This window comes from Pollicipes pollicipes, unplaced genomic scaffold, assembly GCF_011947565.3.
Source record: "Pollicipes pollicipes isolate AB1234 unplaced genomic scaffold, Ppol_2.1 Scaffold_6686;HRSCAF=7923_pilon_pilon_pilon, whole genome shotgun sequence".
Classification (NCBI taxonomy): domain Eukaryota; kingdom Metazoa; phylum Arthropoda; class Thecostraca; order Pollicipedomorpha; family Pollicipedidae; genus Pollicipes; species Pollicipes pollicipes.
The window spans coordinates 28299036-28318728 of NW_023596921.1; the positions used below are offsets into that span (position 1 = coordinate 28299036).

At 65.9% G+C, this 19693-nt stretch overlaps 1 protein-coding gene across 2 annotated transcripts in view; it reads left to right on the forward strand.

The window, feature by feature from the left end:
• The first annotated feature begins 469 nt into the window (after positions 1-469).
• LOC119107854 (latrophilin Cirl) overlaps positions 470-19693 on the forward strand; it is a 50622-nt gene continuing 31398 nt past the window's right edge. For both annotated transcript variants that reach the window (XM_037231417.1, XM_037231418.1), the window contains exons 1-2: positions 470-671; positions 13690-13771. In XM_037231417.1, coding sequence (XP_037087312.1) covers positions 13693-13771 — 79 coding nt within the window. In that variant the 5' untranslated portion in view covers positions 470-671; positions 13690-13692. The remainder of the gene's footprint in view (positions 672-13689; positions 13772-19693) is intronic.

Consider the following 19693-nt stretch of genomic DNA (forward strand, 5'->3'; position numbering starts at 1 on the left):
GGGGGGAATTGAGAGTGAGTGCTATGGAATGGTACGCATGCTGCTGTTGTCACATTTAACTTGTTTTTTATAATCACCACGATCCATTTGTTTCGTGTTACAGGGGCAATTAAGGTAAGGTGCTTCCCGAGGATCATCAAAGTCGACCCCTCAGCTCAGCATCGGCTTCAAATTGCCCGTTTCGCTTCACAGCCCGACGCCCGCGCATTTGGCGACGGGCCTCTTAGCTCAGTGGCGGCTCGGACATCACCACTTTTCAGCTCATCGCCATTTTTTCACACTTCCGGCCTGTGATTTTCGCTGTGGGCGCCGTCGGCGGTGCCTTTGTGCCTGTAGTCTCCCCTCCGCGCGGCACCCGGCATTCGCCCGGCACCGGCGCGCCGCCTGGCGCCGCCGCCTGGAAGCTCGGCCAGGCAGCGTCTGGAGCCGCTGGCGGCGGCCGCCGCGGCCTGCCAGTCGTCGTCGCGTGGTGCCGGAGGGAGGGTGCGTGCCGCACGCGCCGTGGACAGCCGCAGTCTCGCGTCTCGCCGGCCACGAAAGTAGCGCCGACAGGTGCCGTGTTTTGGGACGTTTGGTGCCCCAGTCCGACGCTCGCCAGAGCTGAGGGACGTTACGGACTTTTCCTTGTTGCGGAGGGATATGTGAGGCCAAACCGCCAGGAGCGACTTCAGGTAAGTAACTCTCGGACCCTTAGATTTCATGGTTGACGTGGTGCGTGCCTGCTGCGCGCTTGAGTTGAACGTCTCGACGACAGACGCAACAGGCTGTCGTCGCCGCCGCTGGAGAATGGCCTTCCCTCTCCCTCGTCGGTCAGCTCCGGCACGCGTCGGCCGCCCTTCTGCCGCCACCTCATGCGTGATCTGCCGACGCCGACGCCGGGATAGCCGAGCGTCAAATTAGCCGCGCCGGGCAGCCCATCTATCCTGACCGAGTTTTTGCCACTCGCGACCGAGTGGAGTGGCATCTTGAACCCGGCAGCTGTCCTCGGCTCCCGTTGAGAATCTCCATATCAATGCAGCCGCACAAGGCCCGCTATATGGCCCCTCGATTCAATCAAAACGCTGCGGGCAATTTATTTCGGCTGGCGGCGACGATAGTGAGGCGCAGCCTGGCGCTGGCAGGGTAAACAGACGCTATCTTGGAGCGACACTCCAGCGTCGGGGCGGCGCACTTCGCCGGCGCACAATGGCCAGTCCATTTTTGGATTCCTGCTGGCGCAACCCACCGCGCGCTTCGTGAGGCGAGGGCCGATGTCTGCCGCTCCATTGTGACCGACGTCGGTGGTGAAGCATCTGCCAGCGCCGGAGAGGAAAGGCAACATCGGCTGCGTCAAGGCCGGGCGCGAGGCGAAGTCCGCTCCCGTTCTCACGGCTATCATCGGCTCTCTGACATGCCAAAGGGCTGCGGCAGGCGCTGAAGTTGCGGTGAACGATTCGAAGCTCCCATCGTGAACACGGCGTTGCAGTGGGTCGGCGCCGGCAGCCATACGTCCCGCTGTGTCGCATATTTCCCACCACGCCGGCGTCGAATCGCGTGCCGGCACGGCGCCCCGTCTTTGTCCCGGTCAGTCGCGCCCAAACACGTCGCCGTTTGTGGGTCGCCCCATGGCGTGCCGGCGAGCGCGTTTTCCCGGCGCCGCGGCCGCCGCCGGCCGTGAGAGCGGGCGCCTGGGCGGCGGTGCCTCGTCCGAGTCAGAGTCCGAGTCTCCGCGGCGGCCGTAATCTGCGGGCTCCGCGTCGCGGCACGCTCGGGCCGCTCGTCCAGGCTCCCGGCGGCCGGCCGGCCCTGCCCGGCGACGCCAATGACACCCTGCCGACGCCGGTAATGTCGGCCAGGCCCAGCTCCCGGTCGGCGCCCGGCCGCGCATCTCCATAATCGGCGACCACTTTGAACCTGCTCCCGATTCAAATATTCATGCTCGGCGTTTCTTTGACTTTCAAATGCCGGTTCCTCCCGTCGTTGAATGTTTTAATCTGGCGTAGCGACGCACCGGGCTGCGCCCCGGCACAGTGTGAGCGCATGCAAGCACGCTCCTCTGTCGAACCTGTGCACTGCAGGGCACTGCACTCGGCGCAGTGCACAGTGCACACGACGCCCAGCGACTGCACTGTCCGGCGCGAAGCCCCGGGCCGCCTGTTTATCCCATGCGAGCTGAGTGCCACCTTGCCCTCTCTTATTATGGTCCATTACCGCTGCTATGAAGAATGGCTATGAATCAGCACATTTGTCCACCTCTGGAATCGGCCATCTGCCGGCGCCAGTGGTCCTCGCTCCGACATGGCGATTATCCCCTGCCCCTTTATAGACGGATGATATTTTCATCCGGCGCGCCGACAGCTGTTTTGCAGGCGGGGTCGCAGCCGGAGGAGCCGTGCCGACAAATGAGGTGTATTTGCCCCGCTTAATTCCGGCCGACTGCGCGGGGATGGCCGGTCCGCCACCACCGCCGGCGGCGGGCTGTTCCGCCAGGGGTCGGAAGGGACGCAGCCGCCGCACCGGGGGGCGGGGGTGGGGGCTAATTCCTCGACGCGGAATCTTTAATTAACTGTCCACGGCTGCTTTGAAGCGGCCGCGGCGGCCGGCCGGCCGACTGCGCGGGCGTGGCATGCCCGGCCGGCTCCAGCTCGCAAACAGCGGCTGATCCGCCGCGTGGGGCCGCGCCGAGCTCGCCTCGGCCGCGGCGGCCGGATGGCAACGGGTCTGATCCTGCGCGCAGGCGGCGCGGGTGGCTTCTCCGACCCCCGTCATGGGATGTCAGGCAAGATACCGCGGTGAGACGGTCGCCCACTGCACCGACGCCATTTCCTCTCCTCCCCTGGCAGGAAGCTGGCTTCAACGCAGTCTAGTGCAATTGACGTCACGGCGGAGGCCTGACGTCCGGGCGCCAACGGTCGCTGCGTCTCGTGCTCATGAGATCAGCGCCGGCCGGATGGAGACATCGCGGCGCAGTCGCGCGCCGCGCGCCGCCGTCAGGCTTCATCGTCGACTTGCGCCTGCAGTCGGGAGAGCGGTGTTTATGAGCGCTCCGCCGATCGCCGTACACATGTGTCCGCTTCGATAATGGCAGGCGAGCGGTGTAATTTGCCCGCTTTACTGCAAGCGACTGCCGAATTTATGTCATGGCGATAATAATATATCTCCTCCTGCTTCTCAGAGCGCCTCAGCCCAATTTGTAGTTCACGACTCCGTGTGGCATGCCCGCCCCTCGTCTGCTGAATGGGCTCGTCCTGCCGGCCAGCGCTGGCCGCGGCTGAGGCGCGTGGGGGACGCGGCGACTGACCGCGCGGAGGGGTGCGTGGCGGCCCACCTTAATGGCGCCAGACAATGGACCCAGGGGCCGGCCGGGTTGGCATGTGTGAATGGCGGCGGTGGCGGCCGGGCGCCGTGTAATGTCCCCGGCCGCCGGCTGTCACTTCAGCACTGAATGACGCCGGTCGGTCCGGACAGGACGCTTTTCCAACACGCGCTTTATGGCGGCTCGCGTCCTCCTGTGAACGTTTAATCTGGCAATCAGCGACTGCTTGACAATCGGCGCCGGGGTGCCACAGGAAAGGGCCGGATCGTGGAGCGCGTGCGTCATTCGCCGCCGCCGGCCTTTCATCATCGGATGCCGGGCCACAACAATGACGGCTCCGGCGACCGGTGACCGCCGCGAGATGTCAGCCAATTAGCGTCCAGCCGCGGCGTCGGCGCGGCGCTTTTTGAAGCGGCGCTGTCGCTGACCGGCCGCGGCCGCACGGCTCGGCCGGGTCCGGAGTCGAAACCGCAGCGAAGAGAGGCGCCGTCATCGTCGGACGCCGTTATCACTCATTTCATTAGCAGCCGGCGCTGTTGATTTATGGAGGGCAGCCATAAAACGGCGGCGCCGGCCGGCCGCTGTGAGGCCCGCGGCGGCTTCTCATCGTGCAGTCTGGCGTGGGGGGGGGGGGGGGGCGGGGGCAAAACTGACTCGGTCCGCAGCGAGAGTGTCCTTCAGTGGCGACTCGTGTCAGAGACTGGACAATGAGCTCGTTCTGTTGACCTGTGTCAGAGACTGGACGGCCAGCTTTGTCTGATGACCTGCGTCAGAGACTGGGCCTTCAGCTATCGTCTGCGTCAGACTGAACGGCCGCCTATGTCTGGTAAGCCACGTCAGAGATTGGACGACCAGCAGTGTGGTCACCTGTGTCAGAGGCTGGACGGTCAGCTGTGCCCTTTGACCTGAGCCAGGGAGAGGAGACAGCCGTGAAAATATGACACCCGATGATATCTGTGCGGGTCGGGTCGTCCGGCGGGGAGGCACGCCTCCACAGAAGGGCCGCCGTCGCCTGGCGCTTCCTCGCAGCGCTATCAAGGCAGACATCGGGCCGCTTTAATTATGGCCTCTCATACCAGCTGCCAATTAAAGTGGAACATAAAAGTGTCGGGGGACATGGCATTCGGATTTTTGTGCGGTGGAGGGAGGGCACGTGGTTTGTGAAACGCTTTGTATACGGGGAGATCAGGCCCGATAGTTTCGAATTTCGGCGGACCCATAAAAAGGCGCCTGTTCGTAATCCAGCGCTTAGCTTCCATGTCAATTTGTTGAACCTTGACTATTCACTTTTTCCCTGCTGTCGCCTGTCAGACGTGAGCGCCCATTGGGCCAGCGGAGACGGGAGTGACTGCGCCGAATTCCTGGGCGGTGTCGGCGACGCGCTGGCGCCCCTCGTGGCCACCGTCTCCGCGGGCTTCGGCCGCCACACCGTGGCGCGCGCGGCAGACCAACTAATATTGCGCCGCCGGCAAACGACCAAACTTCTTATCGTCGGGCACCGCCCGCGCAGCGTCGACTTCGACGCCGCGAACGAGCTCCGTCAGGCGCTGAGCGGCGCTGGTCTGGCGGGGACATCTGGTCTGGTGAGTCTGGTCTGTTCATGGCGAAACGGCGGTACGAGCAGCAGCGTCGCGGCCATGACCACGCCGACCGGCCATGGCTCCTCACGAGCCACCGGCTCCGTCGAACACGGGATTCACCACAGACCATCCAACAGTCACCCGCACTTTCACACGAAGAAGCGCCTCCGGTTCTCCGTGCAGCGGAGAACCGGATGCGTCGGGGCAGCGTAGTGGAGTTCGCACGCGGCCCGCGGCGGGCCGAGGAGGGACGACAACTGGCCGCGACCCCGCCAGCCCGAGGCGAGGCGCCGAGCTTCCATCGAGCCGCCGGAGCCGTCTCCCGATCCGCCTGCATCCCTCGCGCTGCGGCCGGAGTCGAGCAGCCGGCCCGACGCCCAGTCTGGTGTCGAGCTGCCGGCCCGACGTCCAGTCCGGAGTCGAGCAGCCGGCCCGACGCCCAGTCTGGTGTCGAACAGCCGGCCCGACGCCCAGTCTGGTGTCGAGCTCCGCTGATCCGATTAGGAGGTCAGGCACTGTTCGCTCTTGAACCTGCGCGGGCTCCGCCGCCGGCGCCCGGCGCAATCCGGCATCCGGCGCTCGTTAAGCTCCTCCTCGCGGCGCAGGCCGTCGATTGGAGCGCGCCGCGCCGTTTTATCCGCTCGCCGGCAGCGGCGCTCTTGGCCGGCTAAACCCGCGCGCTCCGACCCGGCCGCTGAGCCCGGATCATCATAGGCGGGCTCCGGCGGCGGCGCGGCAACGGGCGTGGATCTCCTCGCCTGCGGCGGGTGCGTCTCCGGGGCGGCTGTTGCCGCCGGGTCGCCGCTGCGTTCGTCACGCAAAGGCCCCGCCGGCTCTGCCGCCGTCGCGGGTCAGGGCCGGCATGGCGCGGCGCCGTTAAAAACATAATCCCGTCTGACCCCGCACGGGCCGGGAGAACGTTTCGCCGCCCCCCCCCCCCCCCCCCCCCCTCTCCGCCGGCCGGCAGTAATCCTTCCGCGCGGCCTCTTTGCCGTTTGAACGGGTGTCACGTGATAATTGCCTCGATCAGGCGATCGGGCGGCAGCGCGGCCAGCGACGGCTGCCGACGGCGTGGCGACCCGTCGATCCGGACCGGCTGCAGCGGCTGAAATACGACCCGGCGACGGCGCCGGCCGGCGACGCCTCGCTGCAGAGAGGATCGCCGCTCCTCGCCCGCCGGATTTGGGCCGCGCCGTGACAGCAGTGATACTAGTTTGGTGGACCGTTGTTTATGCCTGCTGCTGTGGATAGAGCAGGGAGCAGGATCCCGAATGCCAAGCTTGCTGGACAACACGAGGGCTGCTGTTATTTTGCTCGCTGTTTGAGCGGCGCACGGTCGTAGATTTACGAGTCCATTGGTTTGTATCAACACCCAGTTCTCGGGTCGATTGTTTGTTTGAACTTCCCTGTTCGGGCGGGGGGAACTGAAGGAGGTTGTTTGGACGAGCGCGCCTGCAAAAGCTTGCAACTCGACGAATACTAAGTCATGGTTCGAATGTTTTCACTCACTTTGCGGAGCACAGGCCGGAAAAGTTCGGTGCTGTCGCTAACTCGGCGTGGCACAGCAAAAGTGCAACACAAATCCAATCTGTCCGCGGTCTTTCCCCGATCGCGGCGCCGCTCGAGTGCGCAAAAACTCCCCTCTTCGCCAGGACGTTTCGGACAGCCGAGCCGGAGTTCGACTCGCAGGCCGTCGAGTGCTGCGGTTTTTGCCTCCGCGGCTGTTCTGCCGCGATCGGCATGTCGAACAACTGGCGGGTTTTACCCGACCTCGCCCCGGCGCGTTCGAGAGCGGCTGTACCCAGGTCGCGCCCCACGACCAGGCGCCAGCGTCGTTGCCTCAAGCCGCCACTCTCTTGCCGCCGCCTCAGGAGCGCCTACCGCGCCGGGGACAGGGACCGATTCACCCCACTCTCCTCTCACCCGACCCGACTGCCTGTGGGCGGACGCGGCCGCAGTCACGTTACCCGGTTGTCGGGGGCGTCGCCGTCGGCCCCGACGAAGTCAGCACTTCTACAGTCCGGCCGGCCGACGGCCGCTTCCGCCTGTTGAGCGACGGTCCGGCGTCGTCAGCGACGACCCCCGCCGTGGCCCACGCGGCTCGGGCCGGGTGGGCCTCCTCCCCCGCCCCTCCCGGCGGGGCGGGGGCGCAGAGACGACGTGCGGGCTCCTCACACCATAGCCCGTCGCTTTTACGAGCTGGCGAATGGGCAGCGGCTTAGGGCGGCATCTGTGCGCTAAATTTATGAATTTGCGGAGTCAATATCGGCGAGGATAATTCTCCGCGCGTTGGGGCCGATTGATTTATGGATGAGCCGGAATTAAGTCCGAATCCTTAAACAAGTATGGGAGAAGCCCTTTAACAGTGATAAGCGCTTATTGAAACGTCGTTTTTTAGAGTCACCTGACATCCGTAACTTTTGAACAAACATTAGAACGCGTGAAGTTTGGAAAAGCATACAGATCGCTGATATGCATTCGTTACGATGGATACAGGATAGCAGCCTTCAGACGGATTTGTCGCACAAAAAACGCGCCTTAAAATGTACATCTCTGACGCATCGACAAACGGCGCCAAACCTTGGGAAACAGAGCAGCACCTCTGGCCGGCTTTGCATTCGATCCTGCTCGCCGCATCGACGTGCTGGCCCGTCCGCACCTGTTTTCTATTCGCTCTGTGCCGCGATGCGACACAGAAAACGGCACATTTGGTTACAAATGGCGACCGGGACCGGGCATCTGCATTTGCCGCCGGCGCATCGGCGCACACGGCGGCCGCCGACGCTGCCCGTCGTCGATTTCGACGCTGTTTGTTCGCCGACGGGCTTACGGCAAATGGCTATTGCAGATCGGCCGCGCCCCGCGAGACAGCACTGCCGTGTTGTTTCAGACCGGTGTTGTTGGCGCGCGCGCGTGATTTGCGCGCTGACTCGGGCCTCAGCGACGCCGGAGCCACCGGCTCCGATAGATAGTCTAACGATGCTGTTTTCGAGCCCATCGCCAATGACTCTCCGAACACAAATACCCTTTCCGGTGGGGCGCGCGTGCCGGCGCCGCCGACGGGCCCCGGTCGTAATTGCATTACGCTAACGGCGTTTCGCTGTCCGTGCGCCGGCGCCTCCGCAGGTGACGTATCGATTCGCGTCGCCGGATAAGCGCCATGATAAATAAACGCGTCTCGGGAGCGCGTCGCGCCGCGCCGTCGGTGTGCGCCCCCACGCGCGCTGACACGAGCCAGCTTCGCCTCGGGACCATTAGCGTCGGGCCGACGCCGGCGGTGGCCGGGCCGACATGCCGCCACCGTCAGCCAGCTTCAGCCGGCCGGCTGGCCGCGGTGGCCGTCGGCCGCCGCTGCCCTTCCTCCCGCCCGTCCCGCCCCACCCCTCGGAGGTCGGCCGCGCCGCTCTCGCCGCCGACTGTGGGAACGTTACCGGCTGCCGATTGTTTTCATATCGCGCCCGCGACGCCGGAATGCGGGAGGCTGTTCTCCATTACCGGGGCGGTGATTAGAGCCAGGCGCGGCGGCAGGTAGTGGCGCGCCGCGTCACTTTGGCCGCGACGCGACGCTGGCGGCGCGGGCGGCGGCGCAGGCCGGCCGGCGCCGTCCGCCGCGCCGCGCCGCCGGCCGCAGGTCATGCATGCAGCGCAGTGGTCGCCGCAGTCATCACAGCACTGGGTGGGCCGGCGTGCGCCGCTCACGGCCGGCTGGCGCGCGTCGGTGGGTGGCTGACCGCCGGCGACGCCCGCCACGCTGGCGGCGCCGCGTGACGCGCCGCCCACGTGACCGGCATGAGCCGCGGCCGCGCCGTTTTTGCCGGGGTCGCCATTGTTCGCCGCCAGCATTGAAGGCGCTGTCGGAGGCAGCGGCCGCCGACCGGCCGGCAAAAACGCCCTCTCGGCCGGAGGACCGCGCCGCGGGCGAGAGAGGTCAGCGGTGTCCGCGGCGTCCGGCTGCGGCGGCGTCAGCGGTCAGCCCGGCTGACGGCCGACAGAGGGCGCCGGACAGATGAGGGCGGGCGGCCGAGCGCGGCCGGGCTGAGGCCGACAGCCGACATCTTCGGCAGTGGACGCTGAGCCGTGAGACAGCCGTGTGCGCACGTCATCGCCGCTGGACTGAACTGTCTCGAGCGGCCAGTCCTTGGACAGTCGTCAGTGCGCGGCCGCCAGCGGCCGCCGCCGGACAGCGGGCGGTGCTGACCGCGGCAGCGTCGAACGGCGCGGCCGGGAGATGTGTGACGCATCGGGTCCGGACAGATCTAATGGCCCTGTCCTGTATCGCAGTCCGATCGAACTGTAATTAGCGGCAACGTGCCTCCGTCAAGATGGCTGCCGCACGTCGCGCCTAAATCAGCGCTTATTTGCCGGGGGGGCTGATGACTGATATCCCCGCACCTGCGCAGAGGCTAGCGTTTCACCTCGCTTTTTCCGTGTCATTTGCCCTGCGCGCAACGGTCATAAGAAGGACGGTAAATGCCCGCTATCACGACCGGCTTTTGTCCGAGCGCGACTCTCCCTGAACGCGCTTTTTGTGGCGCGGCTTTTTGCGGCAGCCTTGAATCAAAATGCCGGTGGTCGCTGATGTCGGCCAATTGACGGCAGCGACACTCCGTGTCTCCCGTCACTGGCGGATGTGTAGCCCCCTGCTGAGACTGCGCTGCCCGCCAACTGCCCGCGATCCAGACGCCAGCAGCCCGTGGTCCAGCCGCCAGCTGCCGCTGTCCAGCCGGCGGCTGCCGCGGTCCAGCAGCCAGCTGCTACTGTCCAGCCGGCAGCTGCCGCGATCCAGCCACCAGTTGCTGCGGTTAGCCGGCAGCTGCTGCGATCCAGTCGCCAGCTGCTGCGGTCCAGCCGGCAGCTGCCGCAGCTCGGTGCGCAGTTCTCGGGCGGTGGGGGTCGGCTGCCGCCAGGCTGTCGGCGAGGAGCTGTGCGGTGGATGTAAGCATCCCGAATGGCAGCTGGAAACGGTCCAGCAGGCAGCTGCCGCCGGGTCAGCCGGCCGCTGCGAGGGCGGCGCCTTTGACTTCGGATGGGCGGGTTTATTTACCGCTGTCGGGCGGCTGCACAAGGGATGACATTCTTAAATTTTCGTTTCGGTAAACAAATGACGCGTCGTCGCTGACAAATGGCCGCGTTCCCAGTTGTGACATGGAAATTTACCGATCACCCCGTCCGGCGGCCGCGCAACGTGGGAAGTTCGGATATAAATCAAGCCAATATCTGGGAAGTGGGATTCGCTGGCATGCCCCAGCTCGAAGACCGGCGGCCTTTCTGGCCGAAAAAACCGGCCATGCAGCGAGTGGCCGGCATTCAACGGACGTTCCGCGAAGTGATTACTGAAGTTTCGAAGGCTATCGCGGCCGTCTGCGAATCAGCAATCTGCAGATCAAGTTTGACCGTTGATTAGAGCGGTGCGTCGGCCTGGTGCGGGGCTGTCGTCGGCTGCGCCGCGCGTCCGTCGACGCCGGCGGGGGCGGTAATCACGCCGGCGCCGCGCGCAATGCAACCGCCCCGCCGGCGCCGGGAGGAGCCAGCCGGCCGCGCTGCATGCCGATGGAATCATTTTCTCGATGTGAACGCTCGCGGCAGCTGATGGGCGGCCGAGCCGTTTGCCGAGTTGTGATTGCATCGTGCGGCGCCGTCCGGCGCGGCCGCGCCCGGCGAAGCGGCCGCGAAGCGGCTCCGGAGCACCGCTAGGTCAGTGTCGGGAGCGCGGTCGTCCGGCCAGGCCAGCCGGCGGAGAGCTGTGGGCCTGACACCAGGCTTTCGGTGCCGTTTGGTTCTTCGAGCCGACGGACTGGCTGATGATATCAAGACCTGTCGCTGAGCCGAGCCGGGAGTGTTCGACTGGTGCTCGAGCCCGGCCGGGCAACAAAAACGCCCGGCCAGGTGGATGCAGGTGACTCAGCGGGCCGAGCGCGCTAAGCCGCCACCTCAGCCGGTCGGCCGCCGCACACGACAGTCTCGCCCGCCGGGCGCGCTGAGCGGCGTGGCGTGTGAGTCTCGTGAAGCCCGCTGACCGCAGCCCCGGCCGTCTGTTTGTCGCAGCTCGGCCGCTCATGTGTAAACACGGCAGTTCCCGGCCCTCCCTGCTGCGGCCCCCTGTCACCAGACGCGCTCGCCAGCAACGAGCCATTTCGAGGCGCGCACGACGCTAGAAAGTCCGGCCGTCGCTGCAATAAAATCATCCGGTCAATTAAGCGCCGAGTTTGTAATTATGTTTTTTGTAGCTCGGGAGAAAGGTGTTGTAATTACCAGCTGCAGTGGCTGCGCTGTGCCCGGCCGGCCGGCCGCTGCATATGCATGCTGGCTGTTATTGTAAGTCACGGCCGCTGGCGGTCGAGTCGCCGCGCCGCCATCAATTCTGACACCAATTAAACGCTCCAAATAGCCGACGGCTTCGAGCCGCGCTGCCGGCGTCCGGCGCGTCGCAACCCCGCGCCGATGTCATCGCACGTGCGTCACGATCGACGAGGCGCTAGAGCGGTGCCACCGCCGGCGGCGACGTCGGGGTGTCGCCCGCAGAGCGACGCTGAATAAAATATGTCGCGGCAGCCCCGGACGTCGAGCACGTCGGCCGCCGAGACGCCGCCGCCGTCAGGGGAGGTGGCGCGGTCGTGTCTGCCGCCGGCCGCCGCTGGGACCGAGCGCGACCCGGCGGCGGCGGCGCAGCGCGCGCGGGCGGCGATGTCGGGTCGGCGGGGAGTCGCCCCTCGGCTCACGGTACTCAGGCTGGCAGCGCGCGCTCTGATTTACGGGCCGCGCCGCTGGCCGGCGGCCCGCGCGGCGTTCGACACGGTGATCTCACCCCCTCGGCCGATCAGTTCCGGCGCCGGCCCATCCATCGCGGCACCCCCTCCCCGTCCCCCTGGCCGCCCCTCCCGTCGGGAACGACGCCGCTAATTGAAATCGACACTCCCGTATACAGAAAGGTGCCTTTTCCATCATCCTTGTGACGGCGTCTGGCGTTTTGGCTTTCTCCGCTTGACTGATATTGACGAAAACAGGCTGCTTCCCGGCCGCCGCCGCCGCGCCGGCCGCGCTGGCCGACGCTCGCTGGAGTTTTCAGCCCGGCAGACTATCGAGATCTACTCAGCTCCTGATGGGGCTTCACGATTGCCTCCCATTGGTGGAACGTGCGCAGGCAGTCAACAAGACGAGGCGGCCGATCTGGAAATTTGGAATTCCGTGCGGCCTGATTTGCAAGGTACAGGCGCCGCGTTGAATACCAAGCGTGCCGCATCGGGGAGATACCAGTTACCAGTCAGCAGCCTGCACTCATTTCTGCTCTCCCACCTGAGCGGCATGATCCGCACCGCCCCCCCCCCCCCCCCCCCGACTCTCATCGATCGTGGAAATGTATGCGAGAATGCGGCAATGTGCTGTTTTACCACCTATCTGGCGGCCCCCGACCGGGCGGCGCTGAGGAAGGACCGGCGAGGGTCTCGCCTTACCCACCTCGCCGGGGTGCGAACAACGCCCCGCATCGCCGCCCAGTCTGCCCTCGTCCTGCCGATAGAGCCGTCGGCCCCTGGGCCGTCCCCCGGCCGCGTGTCCTCGGGCGCAGAGGCCCGCTGTTGTGCGCGCCTCTCCGGGGCGCTCGTCAAAGAGCGCGCGGCGCGCCCGGTCGCCGCGCGCGCCCGGCCCGGCTGTCACTCGTGATGGATGGCCGGCCCGGTATTTTCTGATATTTTCCCAGTGCCCCCCGCACGCCAGCCCTCTGGCCGGACGGGGTGCGGGCGGGACGGGCGCGCGCGCAGGTACGTGACCGGTGGGAGGCCGGGCCGCCGTCACCTCCCCGGCACAGTCGCCGCGGACACGGGCGGCGTGGCTGGCCGCGCCCCGACACCCGCGTCCACGACTCTGCTGTGGCGTCGGCTTATTTGCGGTCGGCCGGCGGCTGGCCGGCGCCATTGTCGCCCCTCATTACGGCAAATTACCGATATGAAAATTGCATGGTGGCCCGGGCGGCGCTGGGGTCGTCACACTGTCGTGACGATCGGACCACAGCGGCCGCAGCGGCCGTGAGCCGAGCGTGACGATCGCGACACGTCCCGATAAGCACGCGTCTTACCGGGTCGCGGCGCCCACCGCCGCGTCCGGCCTCCTCCGCCGTGCCGCCCGACCCGCGACCCTCCCCCTGGGCGCGACGAGCTTCCGGCGCCGGCGCCGTCCGGTGACGGAGCCGGTCCGACCGGCACCTGCCGCAGCCGCGGTCGAGCGGCGGCGCACCTCGGCTGCTGAATAAACAGCTCGCCGCGGTGCCGCCGCCCCGCCGCCGCCGCTGTGTTCCCAAGTGTTTACCGATTTCATAAACAGCTGAGCGCGCGGGAGATCAGGCGGCTTCCGATACTTCCGCGTCGGTGTCGGCGCGACGGCCGAGTCGGTGCTTTTGTGGCGGCCGGAACTGCGCCGCGCGGCGCTTCTGACGCGCCGCCGCCGCGTGCCATATGTGGGTGAAACGCGGCCGTCTGGCTGGTGGTGCCAGCGGCGGCGCGGCCGCGCGCCCCGCCCGCCGCGCGCCGCTTTTGCCGCACAATTGATTCAACAGGCAACAGTGACCCATTAACCCCGTATTACTCCATTTAATTAACATTTTAGAATCGTAGACGTGGCCGAAAATATCCATTAGCCGGTGCTACGGCTTCGTAAATTACTCGTGTGGAAAGTTGACCCTGGAGAGGTGAACCCATGAACTTTGAAAGTTGAAAATCACCCATTTTACACAATTCCCCGTGTCGACACGCGTTTGGCGAACACGCAGCGGGTAATTTTTCTGCCTTGTGGATGCTAATTACCGTTTTGTCTCTGTTTCAGACGATGCCCCGTCAAGCGGGCCCGATGGGCTGGGTTGCCGCGGTCGTGTGCCTGACGCTGCTTCATCCGTCACTGTGTGCAGGTAAGGCCGCGCCGGGGCGCGCCTTCCACGGCTCCGAGAACCTAGTGAATGGCAGATCGCACCGTTGATAACTCGCGAGGGCAATAATGGAAATGGAACGTGTTCGCTATCCCATGATTATGCCTGGAATGGGAGGCTCATTGCACAGGCCCTGAAGCGCCACTCAGTAGCTTAAACACGGCTGCAAATGCGCTGTTGTCAGCGATGCGCCCTCTGTGTCTCGCCTAGCATTTCTCACTGATGCGTTACCGAATGAGATACTGGCCACTAAATCAGAACCATTCCCCTTCTCGGCGTGTTTTTGTTGCGCTTCCAAGCGTCTGTTTACTTCAATGCGACTCTGCTCAGCGCCGACGCGAGAGCGTGCTCGACTCGGGCCGTCCCTCCCGACGGCTCCCGTCCGGCGGAGGACAGAGTGCCAGCGATTCCCCTGAGAACGGGGAGCCGTCTGCACCCGCCGGGACCGTTTTTGCGTCCGCGACTCGATCCGCACCTCGCCGCGCGGAAGGCATCGGTCGTCGCCGCACTCAGTCACCCACCATTTATAACACCGGGCCGCGTCTGGCCGGGTGCAGCTTGACCGCGGCTGCCGCGCGACGACGTCTCAATGCGCGGTGGCCGCGGCCGGCGCCGCTACCGGGCCGTAATGGCCGGGTTCGGCGCAGGGTCGGGTCGGCAGCCGACGGCCGGCGCACCGACACCGTTAATCGCCGCCCGGCCCGCCCGCGGCCGACCGATCACAATCCCAACCAGCGGTTAGCCGCGCCTAATGATAGGAAATCGTCAACATTAATTAGCGTCCCTTGACCCGCGGCTGGGCGGGACGTTCGCCGCACGAGGCATGACCTCTGCTCCCGCCGGCCGGCGGCGGCGGCGGCGGAGGCCCTCCTCCCTCCTCCCTCTTCCCTCCTCCCTCCAGACTGGCGGCAGGTACAATCAGCCGGCGGTGGCGACGGCGCACTCATTCGTCAGATCCTATTAGGTTTGCATTCACAATTATCCGCGCCCGGATCCTATTACGGGGTCGCGGCGGCGGCCATGGTTTTTCCTGTCGGGCGTCGGTGCGCGTTATTACGGAATCTGCGCGGCCTGCTCTCGTCGTATTACCGGCACAAAGGCATCATTTGTGTGACTATTTCGGCCTCCTGTGCCGTCTCGGTAATGATTTCCATCGATTCGGGGGCGGCGCGGTGCCGAGCGTGGAATCTTGGCCTGCTGCGCCGGTCTGCCCGGTCGACGCACGATGGATGGTCTGTGGCCTGCCCCGCGAGCCTGCGAACCGACCTGCCCTCGGGATCGCAGGATGGCGTGCGCACTGGCGGGCCAGCGGCGGCCGGTGGCAATAGCCGCGGAAGTTGATTTGTTCGCGGCGCATCCCCACGCCGTACGCCGACGCGGTGCTTGTTACTCGCCGTTTCGGCGGTGTGCGTCGCTCGGGTCAGGTCGCCGGTGCCCGCCGGGTCACCGGTAACCGCCGCCGGGACCGAGCGGAGGCGGCCGGGCCGGGCCGCCCGCCGCCCATCCAGCCGCAGCCGTTCGTTGACCCAAATTGCTACGAAATGTGAAGTGTCTCATGTTTTATGCCGTGGTTAGCGTGCCGGCATGCTACGGTTAGGAATTCGGTCGAGCGGGCGGGGGCCGGGCGGCCGCTGAGAGAGCTGCAGCAATCGGGCTTCTGGATGGCCGGGCGACAGTACTGCCCCCGCCCGTGGTCCGCCTCAGCCCCCCCGGGCCGAACCGTCGACCCACGTCCGTCGACCGAAGACGTGACACCCTGCTTGAAACAGCTGGGGTGGAGTGGGACGGCTAATACAAACAGGCTTTGTGTATTTGCTTGACGGCCCGGATCGCGTTGCGTGCCGTCAAGTGCGGATTATTAATGCTCCTTCACCGTACGGGTCGGGCACAAAGCTTCCCTCTGTCCGCCTGGACAACGAATGTGGCGGCCGCACGGCATATCCGAAGGGTTGTATTTATGTTCAAGTACACGGGAAATTAAACGCACCATGAATTAATAACTTCTAATTAAAGCGCTTGCGATAGGCGCCCAGGCGGGCTGTTCGCTTTTTTCACCCGTTGTGCTCGCTGTGAAATTAAAGCCATTATATTGCTTTTTGCGAGCGCCCGGTAAAAAGCGTTGTTCAAGTCAACTCGGATTAAACTGGGCCGTTGTCTGAGCCGGTGGCGCCGGGTCCCATTTTGTCGCGCGCCGGCCCGTTCTCCCGCCCGCGCGCGAACTCCGCCCGACAGCCTGGGCGCTGGCGCCCTGGCTCCCGGTATGCAAATTGTTTCTGCCTCACGCATGAGGTGGACGCTTTATTGAAACTTCGGAAGCGCGGATAATCGGACGGCGATCGCGTGCCGGGCTCGGCTGGGCTCCTCCGGCCGGCGCGTCCGCACGCCCGGGGAGCGCAGGCGCCAGCGGGTCACGCCGCCGCAAAGGTTGGATGCTGGGGCTGAGGCTGCGTCATGTTGTGGCGTGCACAGGACTGAGGTGACGGTACTGATCTGGTTCCTCCCGTCCAACTCGGGCGGCATTGTCCCTGCGCTCCTGCGGGCTGGGCAGACTTGTAGTCCGTCCTTTTTTGAGCGGGACGGACGGTCGTGACCTGGGGTGGACCACGTTAAGACACACAACAAGAACCAGTGCCTACAAGTCCCTGACGTGGTCGCTCGGGGAGCAGCGCCCTCTAGAGTCGTGCCACGCCGCGGGCGGGACGGCTTCTGCCCGCCGGCGGGGCCGCATTGAGGACGCGCCGCCCCGCCGCCGCCCTAAAAACGGAACCGTAACAGCCAAAGGTCGCGGCGCGTCCCACGGCCGTAAAGTCCACCGCAGCGGACGGCTAACGGAGCCACCGGACGCGTACAGCCATCACGCAGCTCGGTCGGTGGCCGGCTCGGCGGCGGCGCTGCCGGTCCTCTGCGCGTGCGCCTCCGCATCGGCACACACGGCGGTCTGCAGCAGCCGAGCAGTGCTGCGAGCCAGCCTTCATCACCCGGCCCTGACAGGCGCCGTGTTTTCGGCGCGCTGTACGCGCCACGCGCAGTGTTGGCCCCGTCGCCGTCCCGTAATTCATAACAAACCGGCGTCTGTGCGAGATCATTGTTGCAAATTGCAGGCGGCGGCGTCCGTCTGCGCCGGGCGGCCGCGCGCTGCTGCGTCGCGGCGGGGAGCCGGGTAGGTCGGCCGCCTGCTGCCGCGGCGGCAGCCCCTCCCGCTCCAGACGGCGGCGGCGGCGGCGGCGGCGGCGGCGGCGGCGGCGGCGGCGGCGGTGGTGACGGGTCTCGGAACACCGGTGTCCGACGGCGTCGTCAGCGGCCGCGGCGGAGGGATGGCCGGCGTCCCTCCTCCCCTCGGCTGGCGGCCGTCGTCCCCGCTCGGCCGAACCCTCGGTCGCACGGCTCGGACAGTGTTTTGACGGCGCCGCGTTTTATCGGGGCAAAACGCCGCTCATTTGGCGCCGTTTACCGGACCAGATGCTGCGATAGAGCAATTTGCCAGGGGAAATGGACCGCGATGGGGCGACGAGGGCCACGCGGCCGCGCCTCGCGCCTCGCGCGCGGCCGTCCATCCCGCAAGCGGCTCTCACCGGCCGGGCCGTGGCGGCGCCGGCCACGGCGCCTATGCATGCCGGCATGCATCTAACATGGCGCGGACCGGGCGGCGGGCATTCCTCGCGGCTGCAGCGGCGACTGCAGCGGCGGCCAGCGCTGCCCGGCCGGCGCCGCCGCGACCGCAGCGCCGCGTGCAGCCGGCGCCCGCGCCTCGCCCCATTGACGGCTCTATGCGGTGCGCAACAATGGAAACGGTGAATAACAATGATTTTTGTCGCCCAAAACGGTCATTAATCTCGTCGGGATAGACATTCGCGACGCACCGCGTCACCGCCAGACAAGAGCCGCGGGATCTGGCGCGGACGAGTTATTTTTTGTTGACGGCGCCGCCGGGTGCGGCGAAATGCCTCCCTGCGACACGATTTATGGCGTATTGACTTTTCGGTCGCTGCCTCTTGTTATTGCAGAAAAACGCCGGCGAGTGAAGGAACGTTTTTGGATTTGGCTTCGGGCGCCGCCGGCTGCACGCCGCGCCTGTTTGCTGTCGAATCTGCGGTGTTCTATCCCGCTGTTACCGGCGCGCTGCTGGGGCTCGTTAGCGCGTGCCTCCGCGCTCGCGGCTGTGCTATGGTCTGCCTGGCCGGCGCGTCGGCAGAGTGCGTACCGAGCCGTCGCGTGGCTGCGGTTGGGCGCTCTACTGGAGCCTTCTCGGCTCTCACCGATTCTGTTCAGTGTCGTGATGGATGCGCCGTGGTTTCGCCGTGCGTCGCTCTGAGCGCGGGGTGTTGTTGCAATTATTCAGAATCTACCAAGTCACTGTTAATTGTTGGAATCGCAACGACCCCGCGCGGGTCCGCACGGTCGACTAGGTTGACGCCTGCCTGCATGATGCACAAAAATCGACCTTACGCTTCGGGCTGCAGATTGATGATTTGCACTATTTGTGATGACATGATCCTCATTGTGGCTCACCTCATCAGAGGGACTTAAAATGGAGCCTCTTTTTAATGCAGCCTAATTCTTGACGGAACGCCCCCGGGCCAGCCATCGCTCCCACCAGCACAATGCGACTCGTCTCCGGTTAGTAATGGCCGTAATACAGCAATGTATTTATCATTGTATGCCCTTTCGGCGGACAGCAGTACACGGACTCACAGTATAGCCAAAGGGCCATACACGTGTTTGCGGCTTGTAGCCCCATATCAAGTGCAAACAATGGATGGCGTTGCACGTGGCAGAATGCATTGAATGCTCATCCGACGCCGCCTTGCGCCCCCGAGGCGGCTCTCCCCGAGTTCTCACACGGCGCCGCGTGCAGCCGCGCCGTGTGAGAACGAGCTGGCGCCGCCTCGTGGTATGTGGCCTGCGGACCGGGGCCGGGGCCGAGGCGGTCGGCCTCCGCACCGGCCAGACCCAGCTGACGGCCGTCCGCTGGCGGAGGCGAACATTAATCGTCCCGGCCGGACGCTTTTTACCATATCTCCGGCCGGATCGACGCCATGCAGCATGCCGAAAAAGGTGTAACACTATCTGCGCGCGCTGAGAACGGGCCGGCGGTTTTTGTCGGCGGCTCTCAGCCAACGGGCCGGGTCTCCGCGACCGCGTAACTCGGCCCCGGGAAGAAGCCGGTGGCGCCGCACTCGCCGGGCCTGCGCGTGTCGCCGCGCCGCGCGCCGCCAGACGCGGCGGGCGTGACGGCGCGTCGCCCAGAGCGCGCCCAGATCAGGACCGCGGCGCCGCGGCCGGGCAGCCCGCCGGCGCAGCCTGCTGCCGGACCCGGTATGCGGCGGCGACACGGGATCGTGTTCGCTTGCGGACGCGGAGATGTCGTTTGGCGAGCTAATCCGGCGTGTCGGTGACGCGGCGGCGTGCAGGGTAGCGGGAACACCACCTGTGCGGGCGGCCCAGCGCGCAGCGGCCGGGTTATAACGGCTATCTGCGGTGAGCCAGCCCGGCCGGCCGTGAGACCCGCGCCAAGTGGCTGAATCCGTACCCCAGGACCGCTGGGTCGAGCCGTGCGCACCTGTGAGAGCCATTCACTTCTCCATACGTCAGCTGTGTTATGGGGTCCTCGAGGTGAGCAGTCTCCATCTGTGGGGCTCACAGCGTCTGATGAGCTGTGATAGACTCCGAGAGGCGCGTGACAGGCCCACTTGTGCGCGTCGGGCCACTTGTCGGCGCGGGCTGCGTGTCTTGCCTCTCGAGCGGCGCGGTCTTGAGAGTCGGCTCCGTGGCACTGCTGCCCCGGCTCTGGAAGCGGACCGTGCGGCCACCTGTGCACGGCTCCCGCGCCACTCGGTGGCCGCCTCGCCCGGCGCGTGCAGCCGGTCCGGCGCGGCGGCCCGCTCGGCCGGAACGGACGGCGGC